The sequence below is a fragment of the Podarcis vaucheri genome (genome assembly GCF_965113315.1).
Source record: "Podarcis vaucheri genome assembly, chromosome: 3".
NCBI classification, from domain to species: Eukaryota; Metazoa; Chordata; class Lepidosauria; order Squamata; family Lacertidae; genus Podarcis; species Podarcis vaucheri.
Window position 1 is genome coordinate 2,960,142 of NC_138761.1, and position 22,136 is coordinate 2,982,277.

Consider the following 22,136-nt stretch of genomic DNA (forward strand, 5'->3'; position numbering starts at 1 on the left):
GCTGACCTTCCAAGCCCTAAACGGCCTCGGTCCAGTATCCCTGAAGGAGCGTCTCCACCTCCATCGTTCCGCCTGGACACTGAGGTCCAGCACCGAGGGCCTTCTGGCGGTTCCTTCGCTGCGAGAAGCCAAGTTACAGGGAACCAGGCAGAGGGCCTTCTTGGTGGTGGCACTCTCCCTGTGGAACGCCCTCCCACCAGATGTCAAAGAGAAAAACAACTACCAGACTTTTAGAAGACATCTGAAGGCAGCCCCGTTTAGGGAAGCTTTTAATGTTTGATGTGTTACGGTATTTTAATATTTTGTAGGAAGCCGCCCAAAATGTGCGGGGTAAAAATAATAAGTTGTTGTTGTTGTTGTTGCTGCTGCTGCTGCTGCTGTTGTTGTTTGAAGTTCCCTGTCCTTTGCTGGGTCACAATTGCTGGAGAGACGAGGAAGAAAACTTCAGAACCACTGACAGCAGCTTAAACTGACCACTAGTCCCTCTAGCTTAGTACTGTCAACCCGGACTGGCAGCAGCCCTCCAGGTTCTCAGGCAAGAGTCGCTTCTGTGTGCCAAGCAGATGCCCTACCACTGAGCTCTGGCCCTTCCCTAAAACAGAGGAGCCCGAGTCCAAATCGCCACCTCTCTATCTCTCCTTCTTCTGCTTCCAAATACCTCCAACGTCACGCCACCCACGGGGACAGCTGGAGAGCGTTGGCTGACAGCATGTCTTCGACGTCCCCTTGTTCTAAGAATAAACCTGCATTCGATATCTTGGATGCTCTGCCTCCCTCTTCCATTTTTTTCTCTGAGCACAGGAGGCAGCCGGCCTGGAGGAATCGGAGCCAGCACCTTTCCCCAAAGTTTACTCCTGGTGCGTGCGTTTGCATACCTCTCTGTTCTCCATCGCCGGCAGACGAAGCAGGGGACATGGCCTGCCCCTGTTGAACCCCTCTCTCCCCTTGTGGAGCAGGATCCAAGCCTGTGGGAGATGGCCTTCCGCCGTGGATTCACTGCTCGGATGACTGGGTTCCTCGCGTTGCCGAGACCCTGCTGGCACTGACAGCTGCTGCTACCCGTGTCCATGGAAACAGCAGTGGGCAGCCCGCGAGGAAGCAGGTGGGTGTTGGGAGTCTAGGGAGGAACGTGGCTTGACAAAGGAACTCCGTCCACCAGCCTCCTCCCAGCTGGGCACGGTGGCATGCACACTGCCGTGGGCCCAAGAGGCCTCCCACCTCTGCAGCCCAGACTTTTGCACGTGGCACCCTGTTCTTCTGGTTCTCCGTAGTGCCAAAGGAGAAGCATTTGACCCCTCAGCAGTGCAGGACACGGGTCTGGCCTGCCACTGAACCAGGTGGCATTTTGCCCTGGTCCTCCAGGGCAAAGCAGATGGGAGACGGGTGTGCCCAGCTAGATCGGTGGCAGATGGGTGCTGCAGTCCACAAACAAGTCCCCAGAGGAGCCTGGCAGACTTGAGGAGTGAGTTGAAGAGAGAAAGCAGTCCAGGTTTTCTGAGCAACTTGTTGAAACAGAGCAAGCTGCCACCTTCTGCCAGCTTTGCCATCTGAGCTTTCCAGGATTTGGCTTCCCAGAAGGTCTCTGAAGCAGAGCAGGGCGAGATCTCTCCCAACAAAGCAACAGCAGGAGTGCATCCTGAATCCAACAATGGCAGGTAAGGAGAAGAGGGTGGACCTGGTGGCTGCTGGAGGCCAGGGCAGTGGACTCTGAAACCGAGGGGAGAGTCATGTTGGTGATCAATGCATTGGCTTGACTTCCTGGGTCTCTTTCTGTGTGAAAGATTCACAGAGAGACCAAGGCGACGTCCACAGGTTCAAAGGAACCTTCCTCTTTGTGAGAAGTCTGCGGGTGATTTGTGATTTTGCTTGGGCGCTGGGTGAGAGCCCAGGTGGATGGATAGAAGGGGAAGGTGTGTCAGAAGGAACTGTAGAGTTGGGAGGAATCCCAAGGGTCATTTAGACCAACCCCTGGAGGAGAAGGAACTGGCACTTCTTTTATATGGATTACTGACCTTTGTATCAATGAAGCATTTTATGTTGTTGATGTTGTTGTTGTTTAGTCATTTAGTCGTGTCCGACTCTTCGTGACCCCCTGGACCAGAGCATGCCAGGCACTCCTGTCTTCCACTGCCTCTTGCAGTTTCGTCAAACTCATGCTGGTAGCTTCGAGAACACTGTCCAACCATCTTGTCCTCTGCCATCTGTGCATTTTTATATCAGAGTAGTTTTGCAATGTTTGCTGTCGCACAAGTTGTTTGCTTTAGTTTTCTGTACACCACTGAGAGATATTTGTTATGTAGTGTTGTGAGTTTCGGTGGTCAGTCTGGATGATGCTCTGGGACCAATCCTTGGGGTCCTGTACCCAGCGAGGGAGAGACTCTAAAAGAGGATTCTATTGTGAACTAGTCAGACAAGTTGCTTTATAAGACAAAGACCTTCCCTGGCCACTTAAGTGTCCTCATCAACATCTCAAAAGAATGAACCAGGTCACAAGAGTGATGGGGACCTCCACACACTAATGTGGGCTCCACACACACCTTTGTCTACCTGCTAGGTTGAAGAACAGGAGCCAGAGTTTTTTTGGGGGGTGAACAGACCTGGAAGTTGAAGACACAGAGATATATGCTTATCCAAGTTTGGTTTTCTTGGAACGAAGGTCAGCAACAGGGGCACCATCTTGGCCCTTCCGAAAGTGACCAGCCCCCCCCCATATTTTCAAGGAAGGCCCCAGCCCCCCCCTCAGTGGGTGAATGGGGGGGTGGCGGGCTAATTCGACCTGGCCAGGTTGGGGGGTGCATGTGTAATAGCATGCACAAGTGATGCCCCCCGGGGTGCAACTCAGAGTATCTTGTCAGCAGAGATTGTGCGCAGCTCTGGCCTGCCAGAAGTGGCTTAGTCATGCTGGCCACATGACCTGGAAGCTGTCTGTGGACAAACACCTTCAGCCAGTAAAGCAAGATGAGCGCCACAACCCCACCCCAGAGTCACTTGCGACTGGACCTAGTGGTCAGGGGTCCCTTTACCTTCTTTAAAGACTTCCGTATTGATCCTGGCTTTGGGCTAACATTTTTAAGAAGTTTTAAGGAGACAGACAGTACAGTGTAGTGGTTAGAGTGCCAGACCTGGGAGACCAGAGTTCAAATCTGCCCACTCAGCCGTTATGAATCTCAGTGGGCATGACTTTGGGGCTAGTCCTGCCTCTCCGCCTGGCCTACCCTGCAAAGTTGCTGTGGTGGGTTAAAGGAGGAAGGCAGGAGAGCACCAGAATTCAAAAGCATCCATTCTTCGGCGATCAGCCTTCTTGATGGTCCTGCTCTCACTTCCATACATCACTACTGGGAAAACCAGAGCTTTAACTATACGGACTTTTGTTGGCAAGGTGATGTCTCTGCTTTTTAAGATGCTGTCTAGGTTTGTCATTGCTTTTCTCCCAAGAAGTAGGCGTCTTTTACCTTTAAGAGAGTGGGGCTCTAAGCTACAGCTTCTTTAGCTTATACGTAAAACCGGCACTGGTCAGAAGGGACCCCCAGAGTCATCTGGTCCAAGCCCCTGCAATGCAGTAATCTCAGCTAGACCATTCATGACAGATGGCCACCTAACCTCTGCTTTAAAGCTCCTCCAATCTTGTCCCAATTCTTGCCTCCTGGAGACAAAAACATGAAGGTATTCGTGGGAGGTTTCTCTTATTGCCTTTCTTTATCGCTCCGCTCCTGCCCCGTAGTTGAGCCTCTGCCAGGGACGGGACGTGGGGGCAGCAGGAGGAGCAGATGCCTCTTCTCTTTCGCACTTGCATATCAATCTGAGCTCGCAAGCACCCAGGCACCATGTAGTGCACAGCTTGCCGTTCCAAGTTCTGCAGCTGCCGAGATCTATTTTGAACCTTTGGTGAGGATAATAATATTACACGGTGGGACAATCATGTTTTGTCACTTATTAGAATCATAGAATCATAGAGTTGGAAGAGACCCCAAGGGCCATCGAGTCCAACCCCCTGCCAAGCAGGAAACACCATCAGAGCACTCCTGACATATGGTTGTCAAGCCTCTGCTTCAAGACCTCCAAAGCAGGAGACTCCACCACACTCCTTGGCAGCAAATTCCACTGTCGAACAGCTCTTACTGTCAGGAAGTTCTTCCTAATGCTTAGGTGGAATCTTCTTTCTTGTAGTTTGGATCCATTGCTCCGTGTCCGCTTCTCTGGAGCAGCAGAAAACAACCTTTCTCCCTCCTCCATGTGACACCCTTTTATATATTTGAACGTGGCTATCATATCACCCCTTAACCTCCTCTTCTCCAGGCTAAACATGCCCAGCTCCCTTAGCCGTTCCTCATAAGGCATCGTTTCCAGGCCTTTGACCATTTTGGTTGCCCTCCTCTGGACACGTTCCAGTTTGTCAGTGTCCTTCTTGAACTGTGGTGCCCAGTCTTATTGTGATCATCTATCTTTAGCCCAAGTAATAAACACTGATACAGGTATTATAAAAAATGCATCTGATTGCAGAACAGATTAATATAGCATCCAGGGCGCCCCTAGACTGCCAGTAATTTTGTGGGAGGAATTAAATTGCAAACCAGTGCAGTTAAAGTGAGAATATAAGAAGCGGCTGCTGGATTAGGCCCAGTGCTAGATTTACATACAGTGGTACCTGGGGTTAAGAACTTAATTCATTCTGGAGGTCCATTCTTAACCTGAAACTGTTCTTAACCTGAAGCACCACTTTAGCTAATGGGGCCTCCTGCTGCTGCTGCCACACGATTTCTGTTCTCACTCTGAGATAAAGTTCTTAACCCGAGGTACTATTTTTGGGTTAGCAGAGTCTGTAACCTGAAGAGTCTGTAACCTGAAGAGTCTGTAACCTGAAGCGTCTGTAACCCAAGGTACCACTGTATAAGCTAAACCAGCTATAGCTCAGGGCCCCACTCTCTTGGGGGCCCCAAAAAAATTTAAAGGGAAAAAACACTGGATGTACATTTCCAAAATATAAGATAAAAGGTAAAGGTGTTACGAAAAGGAGCAATGCAGCAGCGAGCTGCAGCTGGCTGGAAAGCAAAACAGGATGTAAATGTTTGGGACTGTACCGTGAGAACAAAGGGGCAGTCTATTCACTGTGCTGAGCACTGGATTTAGCTCAGAGTGTAATTTGACTTGTACAGGAAGTACAGGAGGTGGAGTTTGTCTCTCTGCTGTTGGAGTTTGAAGAGAGCAGACGCGTTTCTCTGTAATGCTGCAAGGGCAGAAATAAAGGCATGTAAATACATTTCTGTCTATCTCTTTCCCCTCCCTGGGGGGAGCAGGGAGCAGGGAAGAGTGGTGTGTTCTTCTCACGCTTGAGGAGGATCGCCGATCGTGACCTTGCCTGGGTCTTGCCGGGAATGCAGACAGGGAGGTCAACCAGGAGATCAAGCCGGGTGCCTGGAGAGTGGCCAGTTCCTCTGATAAGGCTTGAAAGGTATCCCTGCCCGTACGGGCCAGTTGTGACCGACTCTGGGGTTGCGCGCCCATCTCACTTAAGAGGCCGGGGGCCAGCGCTGTCCGAAGACACTTCCGGGTCACGTGGCCAGCGTGACGAAGCTGCTCTGGCGAGCCTGCACCAGCGCAGCACACGGAAACGCCGTTTACCTTCCCGCTATAAAGCGGTACCTATTTATCTACTTGCACTTTGACGTGCTTTCGAACTGCTAGGTGGGCAGGAGCTGGGACCGAAAGACGGGAACTCACCCCGCCACGGGGATTCGAACCGCCGACCATGCGATCGGCAAGTCCTAGGCGCTGAGGTTTTACCCACAGTGCCACCCGCATCCCTGTAAATATAAGATAAAAAAACAAATAAAATAAAACCTACATACAGCAACAGTGTTTTGTGTTGCGTTGGCGCCTATGATATAAGTAATGGGCTCCACCTGTTAGCCTGCTCCCTAAAATATCACTGGTTTGCTCATTTCTACATCAATTACTTTGATAAAATACATATTTTGTTATGTGCAAATGGCTTTAGATACCAATTAGGTCCATCAATTACCATATAGCATATATTCAACACACAAAAACAGCAACAATTTGTTGCTGACAAAGGACAGCTGGACATATAAAGGGCCCCATTACCTTCAGTAGCTTAGGGCCTCATCAAATGGAAATCCGGCCCTGATCAGGCTAATGGTCCACCTTGTCAAGTGTCTTGGTCTCACAGCAATTGACCAGATGCCCCAATGGTAAGGTTGTTGTTGTTTAGTTGTTAAGTCGTGTCCGACTCTTCGTGACTCCCTGGACCAGAGCACGCCAGGCACTCCTGTCTTCCACTGCCTCCAGTAGTTTGGTCAGACTCATGCTGGTAGCTTCGAGAACACTGTCCAACCATCTCGTCCTCTTTCGTCCTCTTCTCCTTGTGCCCTCCATCTTTCCCAACATCAGGGTCTTTTCCAGGGAGTCTTCTCTTCTCATGAGGTGGCCAAAGTCTTGGAGCCAGGTTAGGTTACCAGATTTTTTCCAATGAATCTGGGGACACAATAAATAAATAAATAAATCAACAAAAAAACAAAACAAAACAAAACAAAACAAAAACAAGTTCAGGACATTGATGCTGCAGCGATGGCGGTGGCAGAGAGGCGGTCGCCGCCTTGACCTCAACCACCATGTTTCCCCTTCCTCCGAAGCTTCCATCTCCTTTCTCCATGAGCCTGGGCAGCCCCTAAGTTGTTGGTTCTTCGGTGGTGGTGGGGAAGTGGTGCGCGGTGGGTCAGGCATGGAAGGCGGAGACGGAGGGCCAAGAGCTGTAGCGGCAGCGAGGCTCGGGCAGCACAATGCCTCCCTTCCCATTGAAGCAGCCCCAATCCCATTCCTACTTGCGTGCAAGCAGGAGGGGGCAGGGATTCCTCAGCTGGGAAGGGAGGCTTCACACTGCCTTTTGGAGCAGCCCCGTCCCAACTCCTACTTGCGTGCAAGCAGGAGGGGGCAGGGATCTCTCAGGCAGTGCGATGCCTTCCTTCCCATTGGAGCAGCCCCAATCCCATTCCTACTTGTGTGCAAACAGGAGGGGGCAGGGATCCCTTCAACTGGGGAGGTTTCCCGTTGCCTGAGAGATCCCTGCCCCCTCCTGCTTGCACGCAAGCTCTGATAGGCAGTGTGACTTCACAGCTGAGAGATCCCCACCCCGCCCTGCTTGCACGCAAGGAGGAGTTGGGAGGCTGCTCCGATAGGCAGCATGAAGCCTCCCTTCACAGCTTAGTTGCTGGGTCAGGGAAGGTGGAGGCAGCCCGGAAGCTGCATCTTAGAGCCTCTGTACCACCATCATATGGACACTTCCAAGCAGCTCCTGAAGCCAGCCAGAGCCAACTGCTCCGGGCTGCTGAGACTTCCACTGCTGCGTTTCCCGGGGACATTAGATGAAATCTGGGAACGGAATTAGTCCGGGGACTTATTAGCAAATCCGGAGACTGTCCCTGGGAAACGGGGATGTCTGGTAACCCTACCCAATGGGAAGCCGGGAAGCAGGCTCTGAGCACAAGACCCCTCTCCCTTCCTGTGGTTTACAGCAACTTCGATTCAGAAACATGGGTGCCTTCAACTTTGCAGGCACAGCAGAAGCCCTGTGACTAGGAGCCATCGATAGCGGTGGCTTCTCAGTGGTGGCACCCACTCTGTGGCAAGCCATCCCACCAATCAATCAAACTAACTAACTAACTAACAAGCAAACTTTATTTTGGTCACAGACCAGCATAAGATCAAACATATGGATTAAATGAGCAAATAATAATAATAATAATAATAATAATAATAATAATAATAATAATAATAATTTATTTATTTATACCCCGCCCATCTGGCTGGGCTTCCCCAGCCACTCTGGGCGGCTTCCAAAAGAATATTAAAATACTATAATACATCAAACATTAAAAGCTTCCCTAAACAGGGCTGCCTTCAGATGTCTTCTAAAAGCCTGGTAGTTGTTGTTCTCTTTGACATCTGGTGGGAGGGCGTTCCACAGGGAGGGTGCCACCACCGAGAAGGCCCTCTGCCTGGTTCCCTGTAACTTGGCTTCTCGCAGTGAGGGAACCGCCAGAAGGCCCTCGGAGCTGGACCTCAGTGTCCGGGTAGAACAATGGGGGTGGAGACGCTCCTTCATAAGACTTAAAACAGGTAAGGGATAAAAACTAGAAGTTAAAAGGTGAATATATCATACACCAGATGTCAAAGAGATGACCTTAGAAGAAATCTGAAGGCAGCCATGTGTAGGGAAGCTTTTTAATGTTTAATTATGTCAGATGGACGGGGTAGTATGAGTATGAGTATGAGTATGAGTATGAGTATGAGTATTATTAAAAGCTCTGTGTCACCCTCATGCAACAAATCCACTTTTTGGAAAAATGGAGTGAGGAAATTGATTTTGTGGTGAGGAAATTGATGGTAAAATATAATGTAAGGTGTAGGATGGATGGATTAAAAATGGGAAGACATTCAGGGTGAATTTTCATAGCCATAAAAGCCCATTGCAGACAAATAAGAGCAAAAGCTCAGGGGAGGCCAGCCATGGTCTAATGTCCACATATGCAAATCAGGATGAATGCTCAGTAAAGAGCATCTTCCACATTTGATGGAAACCATGTGATGAGGGTGCCAGTCACACCTCTTCGGGGAGGGACTTCCATCACTTCGGGGCCACCACAGAGAAGCACCTCTCCTGGGCCACTGCTACCAGAACTTCCAGTGGTGGTATCTTCAAGAGGGCATCTTTCGTAGTCCAAAACATTTGGGGAAGCTGGGGAAAGCTGTTTTGGATTGACTGATCCATTTGTTTTGCAATGGAAGGTCACCTCTCTTGGGCTTCTTGTTGACTCTGCGCCAATGCTACCTTGAGGAGGAAGGGAGAGAGAGAGAAATCCAATTTCTTCTGTGCTCACGTATGTTTGAAACAGCTTTCATTAACCCTGAATTCTCCCAATTTCTAGGGAAATCAGAGGAAGAAATTTGATCAAAAGCCTGGTTTTAATTAAAGCTTTGAAAGTCCCCCAAAGGCATATTCTGCGTCACTGTGCACTGCTTGACAATGTCTGCAGCTGTAGAGCGGGACGTTGGCATCGCGGGAAAGGTTAGAAGCAGAACACCTGTTCCTCAGCACATTTGTCTCCACTCTGCTTTGGGGCCGTAGCTCCCTGGTGGAGCATCCCACGTAGCCTCTCTAGATACGACTGGGCTAAGTCTCCTGCTTATAATCCTGAAGGGCCACTTCCAGCCACTGCAGACAATACGGGGTTAAATGGACCAATAGTCTGATGTGGGCAACTTTCTGTGTTGCCATTAGAACAATAGCTGGTGTGATTTGTGTGAGAGGGCTGAGATGGAAGCTAGAGACACAGAGACCTGCTTGCTCTGTTCTGGGTCCAAAGCTGGGACTAAAGGAGAAGAAAGATTTTTAAGGGGGATTTTTCAGGGATCCAACTGTGAACTGAATGTGAGTAAACTTCTTAGTACTTTTAAAAGAAGCTTCTTGTGTCTTTACAGTCATACTTCGGGTTGAAGTAGCTTCAGGTTAAGCATTTTTGGGTTGCGCTCCGCAGCGACCCGGAAGTAACAGAGCACATTACTTCCGGGTTTCGCTGCTCGCGCATGCGCAGACGCTAAAAATGACGTCACGCACATGCGTGGAAACTGTGAATCGTGACCCGTGCAAGCGCAGACATGCGGATGCGGGTTGTGTTTGCTTCAGGATGCGAACGGGGCACCGGAACGGATCCTGTTCACATCCAGAGGTACCACTGTATTCTTTTTAGGAGGGATAAAAGGGGATTTATCAGGAACAGAACCCAATCTGAACAAAGTCAGGTTGCTTAAGTAAAGAGATTCAAACGAATCTACCACTTGCTTCCTGCTATATACTGGGGAATGTTGCTCTGCCGCTGACTCAAAAGCGTGAGTGTGGAAGGATACTATTAAATCAATATATCCTCTCCTAGTATCTACAACATTCCGCATTACTTGCCTTTTCTCTAAACTAAAAAATCCCAAACACTGCAGTCTTTCCTCCTAGAAGGAGCATTCCATCCCCTCGATCATTTTGCTCGCCCTTTCACCAGCCTTTCTCAGCCTTTCAATCCCAGCTTCTGCAGTTTCAGTTGGCTTGCTTGGCCAAACAGGAGTTCCAAAGCAACATCTCTCCTCCCTGGGAACTCCCCATGGTCCTGCAGAGCCTGGCTCTCCCCCCCTGGCTCGCTGTCTGCTGCTGGATGATCCCTGCCTTGCCTCGCTGTCTCTTAAGCTGGCTAGATGAGGATTGATTCCCGCTTCCACCAGGAGTTGACATAGTTATGCAAAAATGTCTTGCAATGCACTCGACACTCCCAAATTTTCTCCCATTTAAATGTGCCCTCATAAGACCATAAGCAGAGCCCATCTAGTCCAGCCTCCTGTTCTCATTGTGGCTGAACACTTGCCTGTGTGAAACTTTTGATTGATGGGGTCTGTGTGGAGAGGGTAACAACATTCAGATTTTTGGGCATTGAAGTACAAGAGGATCTGTCTTGGAGTGTCAACACAAGGGGGCTTGTGAAGAAGGCGCAGCAGAGACTGTACTTTTTGAGAATACTAAGGAAAAACCATCTTCCGCAGAAACTGCTGCTTGCCTTCTATCACTGTGCCATTGAGAGCGTGCTCACTTATGGCTTATGTGTGTGGTACGGAAGCTGTACTACCCAGGACAGGGTGGGGTTGTGCAGGGTTGTTAAGGCAGCAGAGAGCATTGTTGGCTGCCCACTCTCCACCTTAGAGCAGATTTATGCCACAAGGTGCCATAGGAAGGCACTGGACATAGTAAAAGATCCATCGCATCCCGGTCACTGTCTCTTCGAGCTCTTGCCATCGGGACGGAGATACAGGACGATGAAGACAAGAACGAGCCGTCTTAAGAACAGCTTCTTCTCCAGAGCGATCTTGGCCCTGAATGGGAAGCCCAGACTTTGAAAGTCATCTAATCTCCCTTGCTGTATTATACTGTATTGTTTAATTAGTGTTTTTATGGAGCAGTCAAGTAATTTCGTTGTCCCCGAAGGGGGCAATAACAATAAAGATATTATTATTATTATTATTATTATTATTATTATTATTATTATTATTATTAAAACTAGCAATCAGGATTCGAACACAAGAGCAAATCTCCCCTCCTGTGGTTTCCTGTAACTGATATTCAGAAGCATTGGTAGCCCCCTCCTCCTCCATGAATTTGGCTAATCCTCTTTCCATGTGATGGTCACCTCCAGGCTTGATTATTGTAACTCGCTACATGTGGGGCTGCCCTTGAAGCTGACCCAGAAACTCCAGCTGGTGCAGAATGATGCAGTGAGGCTCCTTTGGGATCATATTCATCCAGTGCTTTACCAACTGCACTGGCTCCCGGTGGAGTCCAGGGTCAGGTTTAAGGTGCTGGTTTTGACCTTTAAAGCCCTATGAGGCCTAGGACCCTCGTACCTATGGGACCGCCTCTCCTGGTATGCCCCGCGGAGGACCTTAAGGTCCACAAATGACAACACTTTGGAGGTCCCAAGTCGCAAGGTGGTTAGATTGGTCTCAGCTAGGGCCAGGGCCTTTTCAGCATTGGCCCCAACTTGGTGGAATGCTCTGTCACAAGAGACCAGGGCCCTGCGGGACTTGACATCTTTCCTCAGGGTCTGCAAGACAGATCTGTTCCATCTGGCCTTTGGTTTGGACTCGGTCCGACCGTTATGTTTCCCTCCCCTTATGGTCTTGATTTATCAGCTATTTTAAAATGAGGCTGCATTTTAAATTGCATTTTAACCTGTATTTTAAATTGTTTTTTCTTCTTTTTTTCTCTCCCTCCACGCCCCCCCATATGTTTTTACTTTGATTTTATTGGTGTTAGCCACCCTGAGCCCGACTCTGGCCGGGAAGGATGGGGTATAAATAATAATAATAATAATAATAATAATAATAATAATAATAATGCCATCTGAAAAGGTGGTAACTCCCTGTCTCCTGTGGGAGTGAGTTCCACTGTGTGAAGGAGTCCTTCTGTCCTGAATCACTGGGTGTTGTGGTTGTTGTTTATTTTAATTTATTTAATCATTTTTTCAGTACAAACAACGACCACAAAAGACACTACAACAAAAACCATAATAACAACAATAACACAATTTGACAATTCAGATTTAAATACACCGATATACCTATGACTGCACCCTTTTAACAATATTTCCCCACCTCTCTCTCCTCCCCCCCCCATCCACCTTATCGCTTAAATTCCAGATGTCTTCATATTTATCCATTCTTAATTTGCGTTGACGTGCAATTCGTTCGTATGTAGCTAATCTGTCCATATTATCAACCCATGTGCTCAATCTTTTTGCGGCTCTTCCAATTCATCAAAACAAGTTTTTTTTGCTTCTAATATAGCACGGGGTGTTCACAAATTCTAGTCTTATGGGAGGGGAAGAAAAACGTTCCTCTCTCCACAACGCCATGCGTAATTTTAGAAACCCTATTTTGCTGTCCTGTTTCTCGTTCCTCTCTCCAGTCCGCCTCAGGCTCTTCCATCCTGCTACAGCACCTCCTGAAAGCTTTCTGGCATCGCTGTCTGTCTTGTGGGAAACTTGCCAGGCACTTTGACAGCTGCTCAAGGATTTAACGGGTGCCAAAACCTGGCAGGCTGCCAGCGCCACCTTCCAGGGGGTGTTCTTGGCACTTGGAGTTGATCTGCAGCTGAGAACTGAAGTCCATCCAAGGGGGCAGCTGCCCAGAGGGGTTTGAGAAGAGAGAGACCTCAGGAGATGGGAGGAAAGGAGAGAGGAGTTGAGGGCTGCTAATGAGAGACGCTCCCAGCGAGATGTAATGCCAGCCCTGTGCCACAGTCCCTGCGCCAGCCTTTGTTATTATTATTATCTCTCACTCTCCTGTGAGAGGGTGACAGATTAAAAACAAAGACCCAAAATAGCTTGCAAGGAAGACAGGAAGGTGGAGCAATGAAAAGCAAGCCTAATATCATGGACTAGTTCAGAGGTAGGCAACCTGTTATGTACTGAAGTTCTCTCCCTGGGCCAGCAGGGGGATGTTGTTGTTGTTGTTGTTGTTGTTTAGTTGTTTAGTCGTGTCCGACTCTTCGTGACCCCCTGGACCAGAGCACGCCAGGCCCTCCTGTCTTCCACTGCCTCCCGCAGTTGGGTCAAACTCATGCTGGTAGCTTCGAGAACACTGTCCCACCATCTCATCCTCTGTCGTCCCCTTCTCCTTGTGCCCTCCATCTTTCCCAACATCAGGGTCTTTTCCAGGGAGTCTTCTCTTCTCATGAGGTGGCCCAAGTCTTGGAGCCTCAGCTTCAGGATCTGTCCTTCCAGTGAGCACTCAGGGCTGGTTTCCTTCAGAATGGATAGGTTTGATCTTCTTGCAATCCATGGGACTCTCAAGAGTCTCCTCCAGCACCATAGTTCAAAAGCATCAATTCTTCAGTGATCAGCTTTCTTTATGGTCCAGCTCTCACTTCCATACATCACTACTGGGAAAACCATAGCTTTAACTATACGGACCTTGCAGGGGGATACTGTAGATAGTTTTCACTCAGCTCCACATATGCAAATAAGGAATTGAAAGTGACGTTCAGTGATTGGATAGTTACAGAAAGTTGTTACTGTTGCTTTGTAGTTGAGCTCTATATAAGAAGGTTGGCTGAACCCCTCAGCCCAGTTCTGTTCTGGGCCTGTGAATAATCAAGAGCTGTTTGAGGAATCGCTGTGTTGTCTGATATGTTCACCCACAACTTAACACAACCTAAGGCCCATGGGACACAAGCGGCCGATGGCGGTCATTTAACCGGCCCATGAGGCAAGCCGCCCGCTTGGTGAGTCCCCGCGTGCTGTGCTAAACCGGCACAGTGTGGCACAGGGACTCGCAGATGCAGACACTGGAAATCACATCTGCACAGACACAGATGTTGGAAATCGTGTGCGCAATCTGGCCCACGGAGGGATCTCCGCTGGAGTGAACCAGCCCAGGCAAGGTTAACCTTGCCTACCCCTGGACTAGTTGGATAAAGAGGAAGGGTGGAAGGAACCAGAGGGGGGACCACCAAGGGAAAAGGCTCAGAGCCTGGGGATTGGTGATGGGATGATGATGGGTGGTCAGAGGGAGAAGAGGGAGAAGACTCGGAAGAGGTGTTGGTAGCAGAAGGGGGTAACAGGGCTTAGTGAGCTGGGAGAATCTGTGGCTGAAGTGGGAGAAGAGTCAGGCTGGTGAAAAGTCACGGGGGTCTCCCCCTCCTGCTGCGACAGGCTCCTGTGGGATGTGCATAACTTTGGGGTCGTCTCTCTTTGAGGCACAGATATAATTTGACCTAACTCACCTTAACGGCAACAAACTTTGCTTCCTGTGCATTTAGCAATTTCTGTTTTGCCTTTCCAGCACCTAAAATAATGGCAGCTCCCGCCGGCAAGGCAACATGCTTCATTGGCATTTTGGGCTCCAGTGAAATCTGGGGGAGGAAAAAGAACCATTTGAAGCCAGCTCTGCACCCCCAGAACTGACCTTCTTGTGGGATGTGAAACACAAGAGCAGTCAAGTGCAACATTCCTAGAGTGAACATGTTTACACATGGGGAGGAATGTTTGTCCAGCCAGCAGGTCAACTTTCTGTTTCCTTTTGGGCTGGGACAGACTTCCTCTGCATGTGACTAGCGGTGGGCGTGGCCTCACCTGTGCAGGTAATGACAAAAGCACAGGGCAGGGCAGTCATCTCCCTCTCTTTGACTACATGCATCGAAGAAGCAACATCCACTAAGCTAAAGATGCCCTCTTGGCTCCCAGCCAAGAGAGGACAAAGGGTCTGTCTCCTTATGAGATAGTTTCCACGTGTATGTTACTTTTCTAAGCTAAGTCTGCCTTCTGGGATCCTATTGTGAACAGAATGATGTGTGAGTAAACTCTTTTTATAATTTTATAGAAGACTGTGTCGTGTCTTATCTTTTATGAGGGAATAAGGGGAAAATACCAGAACAGTTATTATAGAGGCTTTAGCGAGCCTGAGCAAACGCATCCGCTGTGAGTTTAAAAAGGGGAATGTTACTCTGCTAAGTTGTGAACTTGTTAACACAAGTTGGAAAGGCTATAATCAGACAGTATATCTTCTCCTGCATCCCTGAATATTCCCACAGCTCCCCTCTCCTCCCTGACTCTCAGAACCAAGAGAGGAATGAAACGGGTAGAGCAAAGGCAAGATGCAGGCAGACATAGTCTCCAATTGCTTGGAAGAAGCCCTGTAGAGGAGGAGACATAGGCAGCTTTGGGTAGGTTTGCCATATTTCAAGAGGTTAAAATAATCTGGACACAAAAAGTTGTCGAGGTTTTCAGGGCAATCACTCCAGAGCCCTTTCGCCGCTGACGAGCCCGAGCTGCCCACACCAGAGCCTGGACCAGAACCACAGCTGCCTGCACACTATTATTATTATTATTATTATTATTATTAACCCACATCCAGGACATTTGCTTTAAAATGTAAAATTCCCACCGAATGTGCATGTAAGACCTCCAAAACAGGACATGTCCGGGAATTCCTGGATTAATGCAACCCTAGCTTTGGGGACATTTGGTCTCGGCAACTGGGCACGTGCTTCTTGGGCCTGAAACCCAGCCAAGTCTGTGAAAATTGATTCTTGCTAATAAAGAATTTGGGACACAGGTGGCTCTGTGGATTAAACCACAGAGCCTAGGACTTGCCGATCAGAACGTCGGCCCCGCGACAGGGTGAGCTCCCGTTGCTCGGTCCCTGCTCCTGCCAACCTAGCAGTTGGAAAGCACATCAAAGTGCAAGTAGATAAATAGGTACCACTCCAGCGGGAAGGTAGACAGCGTTTCCATGCGCTGCTCTGGTTCGCCAGAAGCGGCTTAGTCATGCTGGCCACATGACCCGGAAGCTGCACGCCGGCTCCCTTAGCCAATAAAGCGAGATGAGTGCCGCAACCCCAGAGTAGGCCATGACTGGACCTAATGGTCAGGGGTCCCTTTACCTTTACCTATGCACAGCGCCCCGTTTCAGATCCACATTGTCTGTTTGTTTTTTTAAAAAAATATTTTTTTTACTGATTTCTTTTTTTAAGCGGCATACAGAATTTTGCAAAACGCAGTGTTACCACCAAACAGGATGCGACGGCAAATGTACTCAGTCCTTGCGCAATTATAGATCGCTGTGGAAGAAATACAGACATAAAAGGAAGCCACAATAAGCTGCCAGTATCTGAATTGGAGGAACTATTTTTAGCATAGGTATCATGGTTAAACAAGACAGGGTTACAAAACATGGTACACTCTATAATACCAAGGGAAATGAATTAAGGATTTCGATTGCCCAGAGTCCCTGTATCAGCCACATTCATTCAGCCATGTTCCTCCTTGCTTATAAATGAAATAAAGTCAGGCCAAACAGGTCAAAAGTAATCTTTTTTCTCTCTCCTTTGGACTTTCAGCTTATTCGCCAGTTTTGCCAGCAGAACGATATTCCACACCTTAATGTGCCAAGTAATAAGATCTGCCCCATTTTTATAGATGCAGTGGTGCCTTGGGACTTAATCCGTTCCGGAAGTCCGTTCCAAAACCAAAGCGTTCCAAAACCAAGGCGTGCTTCCCCATAGGAAGCAATGCAAAACAGATTAATCCGTTCCAGACTTTTAAAGACAACCCCTAAAACAGCAATTTAACATGAATTTTACTATCTAACGAGACCACTGATCCATAAAATGAAAGCAATAAACAATGTACTGCAGTCACACAATCAATCCGTCGGTAGCTGAACTGGGTTCCACACAGTCACAAAAACATTCAAGGGCTGGAGGGGAAGGCTATGCAAGTCAGGCTGAGACCACCCCTCACAGGAAAAACGGGTCCATTTGACTCTGTATCGTTGACCTGCTTTGCAGGAGGTTGGGCTAAATGGCCCTTGGGTGCCCCTTCTAACTGTGATTCAGAGTGTGGGCCAATATTGTGGTGGTGACCCGGAATTGCTCTCCAGAATTTCAGAGAGGGGATCTGTCTCACCAGAGACTACTGCTTGGACTACTGCAACGCGCTCTACGTGGGGCTACCTTTGAAGGTGACCCAGAAACTGCAATTAATCCAGAATGCGGCAGCCAGACTGTTGACTGGGAGCGGCCGCTGGGACCACATAACACCGGTTCTGAGAGATCTGCATTGGCTCCCAGTACGTTTCCGAGCACAATTCAAAGTGTTGGTGCTGACCTTTAAAGCCCTAAATGGCCTTGGCCCAGTAGACCTGAAGGAGCGTCTCCACCCCCATCGTTCAGCCCGGACACTTGAGGTCCAGCGCCGAGGGCCTTCTGGCAGTTCCCTCATTGCGAGAAGCAAAGCTACAGGGAACCAGGCAGAGGGCCTTCTCGGTAGTGGCGCCTGCCCTGTGGAACGCCCTCCCACCAGATGTCAAAGAGATAAATAATTACCTGACATTCAGAAGACATCTTAAGGCAGCCCTGTTCAGGGAAGTTTTTACTATGTAACGCTGTAGTGTTTTTAACACTGATTGGGAGCCGCCCAGAGTGGCTGGGGAAACTCAGCCAGATGGGCGGGGTATAAATAATAAATTATTATTATTATTATTATTATTATTATTATTATTATTATTATTATTATTATCTTCCCCAGCCCTATTAATTGTGAATTATCCCATGCATTTTATCCTCCTAGGAGCTCAAAGTGGTGCATTTGGCTCTCCCCATCCTCATTTAATCTCCACAACAGCCCTGAGAGGTAGATTCAGCTGAGAGGCAGCAGCTCACCAAATTTTGTGTGCTCCTGGAGACAACGACATTGACAGGAATCCACAACCCATGTGTCAGTGCTGAAGCGAGTGCAACAAAAGTCCCAAGGGCTTTCAGGTCTCTAGGAGAGCGTTGCCCTTCTGCAACTTTAAAGAAGATTCGTATTTGTTTATTGTGGTTTATTTATTCCACCTTTACTCCTGGGAGTTTGAGGTGGCCTACACAGCTTTCCTCTTCCCCAGTTTATCTCTCAACAACTCTGTGAGGTTGGTTAGCCTCAGAGGCCAAGGCAGTGAGCTTCATGGCTGAGTGGGGATTTGAACCCAGATCTCCCAGGTCCTAGTCCAACAATCTGACCCAGGCATCCCCAAACTTGGCCCTCCAGATGTTTTGGGACTACAATCCCCATCATCCCTGACCACTGTTCCTGTTAGCTAGGGATCATGGGACCTGTAGTCCCAAAACATCTGGAGGGCCAAGTTTGCCTATGCCTGCTCTAAACACTGCACCTCACTGCCTCCCATGGAGTTTCTATTTCATTTGTTTCCATCAAGTCCCTTTAATAAGGAAGACCGCACCTTGGTGAAGGCCAGTAGAAGCTTAATGGAAAATGGATTTGCTTTATTAAATACGGCCTCAGTCCAGTATACCTGAAGGAGCGTCTCCACCTCCATCGTTCTGCCCGGACACTGAGGTCCAGCGCCGAGGGCCTTCTGGTGGTTCCCACACTGCGAGAAGCCACGTTACAGGGAACCAGGCAGAGGGCCTTCTCGCTGGTGGCACCCGCCCTGTGGAACACCCTCCCACCAGATGTCAAAGAGAAAAATAACTACCAAACTTTTAGAAGACATCTGAAGGCAGCCAGGTTTAGGGACACTTTTAATGGATGGCAGCTAACAGATTGAGGTTGAATCCTGACAAGACAGAAGTACTGTTTTTGGGGGACAGGAGGCAGGCAGGTGTGGGGGATTCTGTGGTCCTGAATGGGGTAACTGTGCCCCTGAAGGACCAGGTGCGCAGCCTGGGAGTCATTTTGGACTCACAGCTGTCCATGGAGGCACAGGTCAAATCTGCCTGCGGACTGTCTCGCCAGAGTGGTGCATCCTCTGGTTATCTCCAGCTTGGACTACTGCAATGCGCTCTACGTGGGGCTACCTTTGAAGGTGACCCGGAAACTGCAACTAATCCAGAATGCGGCAGCTAGACTGGTGACTGGGAGCAGCCGCCGAGACCACATAACACCAGTCTTGAAAGACCTACACTGGCTCCCAGTACGTTTCCAAGCACAGTTCAAAGTGTTGGTGCTGACCTTTCAAGCCCTAAACGGCCTCAGTCCAGTATATCTGAAGGAGCGTCTCCACCTCCATCATTCTGCCCGGACGCTGAGGTCCAGCGCCGAGGGCCTTCTGGCGGTTCCCTCATTGCGAGAAGCAAAGCTACAGGGAACCAGGCAGAGGGCCTTCTTGGTAGTGGCGCCCTCCCTGTGGAACGCCCTTCCAGCAGATGTCAAAGCGATAAATAAGTACCTGACATTCAGGAGACATCTTATGGCAGCCCTGTTCAGGGAAGTTTTTAACGTGTGATATTTTACTGTATTTCTGGTTTCTATGGAAGCCGCCCAGAGTGGCTGGGGAGGCCCAGCCAGATGGGCGGGGTATAAATAATAAATTATTATTATTATTATTATTATTATTATTATTATTATTATTAATGTTTAATAGGTTATTGTATATTAGTGTTTTGTTGGAAGCTGCCCAGAGTGGCCGGGGAAACCCAGCCAGATGGACGGGGTATAAATAATAAATAATAATTATTATTATTATCACCATCAACATCATCATCATCATCATTAATACCTGCAAGGCATGTTCGGCTGAGAGGCAGCAGCAAGCCCAAGCCCACCCACTGAGCTCCACAGATTTGAACCCTGATCTCTCTCAGGTCCTAGCCCACAAACGCCACACTGCCTGTGGAGATACTGCCATTGAGGGTTGAACCTGGAGCCTTCTGCATGCAGAGCACGTGTCCTGCCAGTGATCTCACAGCCCTTCTGCAATCCCCTCCCCTCCATCCAGCTTTCCCTGCGCCTCCCATTCACGCAAAAAAGACCATTTAGCATTGCTCTGTTTAATTTTTAACACAAGGCAGCCCTGGCGCGCGAAGGGTCCCCTCCTTTCAAGGATGCCTCCTCCCTCCTGATTTCCTCTCTCGCTCTGATTGACAGCTGTTCAGCTAAGGGTTCAATAAAGGAGAGGAGAGATAGAGGAATCCATGCTGATGCCTCATGTAACTGAGAGAAGAGAGGGATCAAAAGGAAGCCAGCAGGGTAGAGAGCCTGGATTCCTGATGAGGCAGAATGAGAAGGTTACTAAATCCTTGGCTGAGAAAGCAAGAAGTAAACAGAAGCCCTTAAAAAGGGAAGGAGAAGAAGCTGGAACAGCAGAATCTAGTCCTTGAAGAAGCAGAGGGCTGGGAGGTGCTGATGCCCCAGTTTGCTGTGTCTGGTGCTCCCACCATCATCTCTCTCCCCCACCACCACCCTCCGGCACAGCGCAGCAGTTTTGAGAGGTGCAAGGGAGAGGAAGGAAGGACCACATATTCATTATCCAGGGCAGCTTGCAAGCCTGACAGCCAGCAAGACCTTCTTGTTGGAGGGAGCAGGAGGAGGAGGCACAGCTGCTTTGCCTGCAGGCCAGAGGGAGCATCATGGCCTGCCGGAGAGGCCTGGTGGATTGCACGGCGGCCGTGGACCGACACATTTGCAACGGTAAAGCCGAGACGCTTGCATGGCCACCGGGGGAGCATGCAATGAGGAGAGAGTGAGAGGATGGGGTTATGGGGCTGTAGGGGTCTTGGGCTCTGTTGCCGGCCTCTGACACAGGCTCCTTGCGTCAACCTGGGCATGACACTTGTGAGACTGTAGAACTGTAGAGTTGGGAGGGACCCCCAGAAATCATCTAGTCCAACCCGCTGCAACGTAGATGGCGGCTAACAGATTGAGGTTGAATCCTGACAAGAAAGAAGTACTGTTTTTGGGGAACAGGAGGCAGGCGGGTGTGGAGGACTTCCTGGTCCTGAATGGGGTAACTGTGCCCCTGAAGGACCAGGTGAGTCATTTTGGACTCACAGCTGTCCATGGAGGTGCAGGTCAATTCTGTTTCCAGGGCAGCTGTCTACCAGCTCCATCTGGTACACAGGATGAGACCCTATCTGCCTGCGGACGGTCTCGCCAGAGTGGTGTATGCTTTAGTTATCTCTCGCTTGGACTACTGCAATGATTACTTATGGATATCAAGAGACTCGGTTCCTAGGGTTATTAAAACTGAAATTTGTCCTAAGACTTGCTCTGATCACAATGCAGTGTTTTTGGATATGTGGGTCTACCTTTGAAGGTGACTCAGAAACTACAACTAATCCAGAATGCGGCAGCAGACTGGTGACTGGGAGTGGCTGCCGAGACCACATAACACCGGTCTTGAAAGACCTACATTGGCTCCCAGTATGTTTCCGAGCACAATTCAAAGTGTTGCTACTGACCTTTAAAGCCCTAAATGGCCTCGGTCAAGTATACCTGAAGGAGCATCTCCACCTCCATCGTTCTGCCCGGACACTGAGGTCCAGCTCTGAGGGCCTTCTGGCGCTTTCCTCATTGCGAGAAGCGAGATTACAGGGAACCAGGCAGAGGGCCTTCTCGGTAGTGGCACCCGCCCTGTGGAACGCCCTCCCACGAGATGTCAAAGAGAACAACAACTACCAGATTTTTAGGAGACATCTGAAGGCAGCCCTGTTTAGGGAAGCCTTTACATCCATCAAAACTTATTTACACTGTTGAATTTATCTTAAGGCTGCCAGCATTTTTAAATGAACACCATTTTCACTCATATATACATAGGCATTTTCCACTCTTCTTTAAAGGTGCCTTCTTCTTGTTCTCTTATTCTACACGTTAAGTTTGCAAGCTGTGCGTCAGTTAAAGTTGCCATTCTTCTTTAGTTGGTATCTCTCTCGTTTTCCATTTTGGGACTAACAAAACACAGACCGCAGTAGTAGCGTACATATATACAGTGGTACCTTGGGTTACTTAAGCTTCAGGTTACAGACTCTGCTAACCCAAAAATAGTGCGTCAGGTTAAGAACTTGGCTTCAGGATGAGAACAGAAATTGTGCAGCGGCGGCACAGCAGCAGGAGGAGGCCCCATTAGCTAAAGTGGTGCTTCAGGTTAAGAACAGTTTCAGGTTAAGTACAGACTTCCGGAACGAATTAAGTGCTTAACCTGAGGTACCACTGTACAGTGGTGCCCCGCGAGGCGAACGCCTCGGAAGACGAAAAACTCGCTAGACGAAGGAGTTTTTCCTTTTCTTAGCCGCTTCGCAAGACACA

General features: G+C 49.0%; 1 protein-coding gene across 4 annotated transcripts in view; it reads left to right on the forward strand.

Moving 5' to 3' along the window:
• The first annotated feature begins 753 nt into the window (after positions 1-753).
• EFR3B (EFR3 homolog B) overlaps positions 754-22,136 on the forward strand; it is a 132,718-nt gene continuing 111,335 nt past the window's right edge. The window contains exon 1 of one of the 4 annotated variants that reach the window (XM_082217475.1): positions 754-1,655. In XM_082217475.1, the coding sequence (XP_082073601.1) occupies positions 1,649-1,655 (7 nt within the window). In that variant the 5' untranslated portion in view covers positions 754-1,648. Of the gene's footprint in view, positions 1,656-19,905; positions 20,523-22,136 lie in introns of those variants that run through there. The other 3 variants (XM_082217477.1, XM_082217473.1, XM_082217472.1) reach the window with 3 other exon arrangements.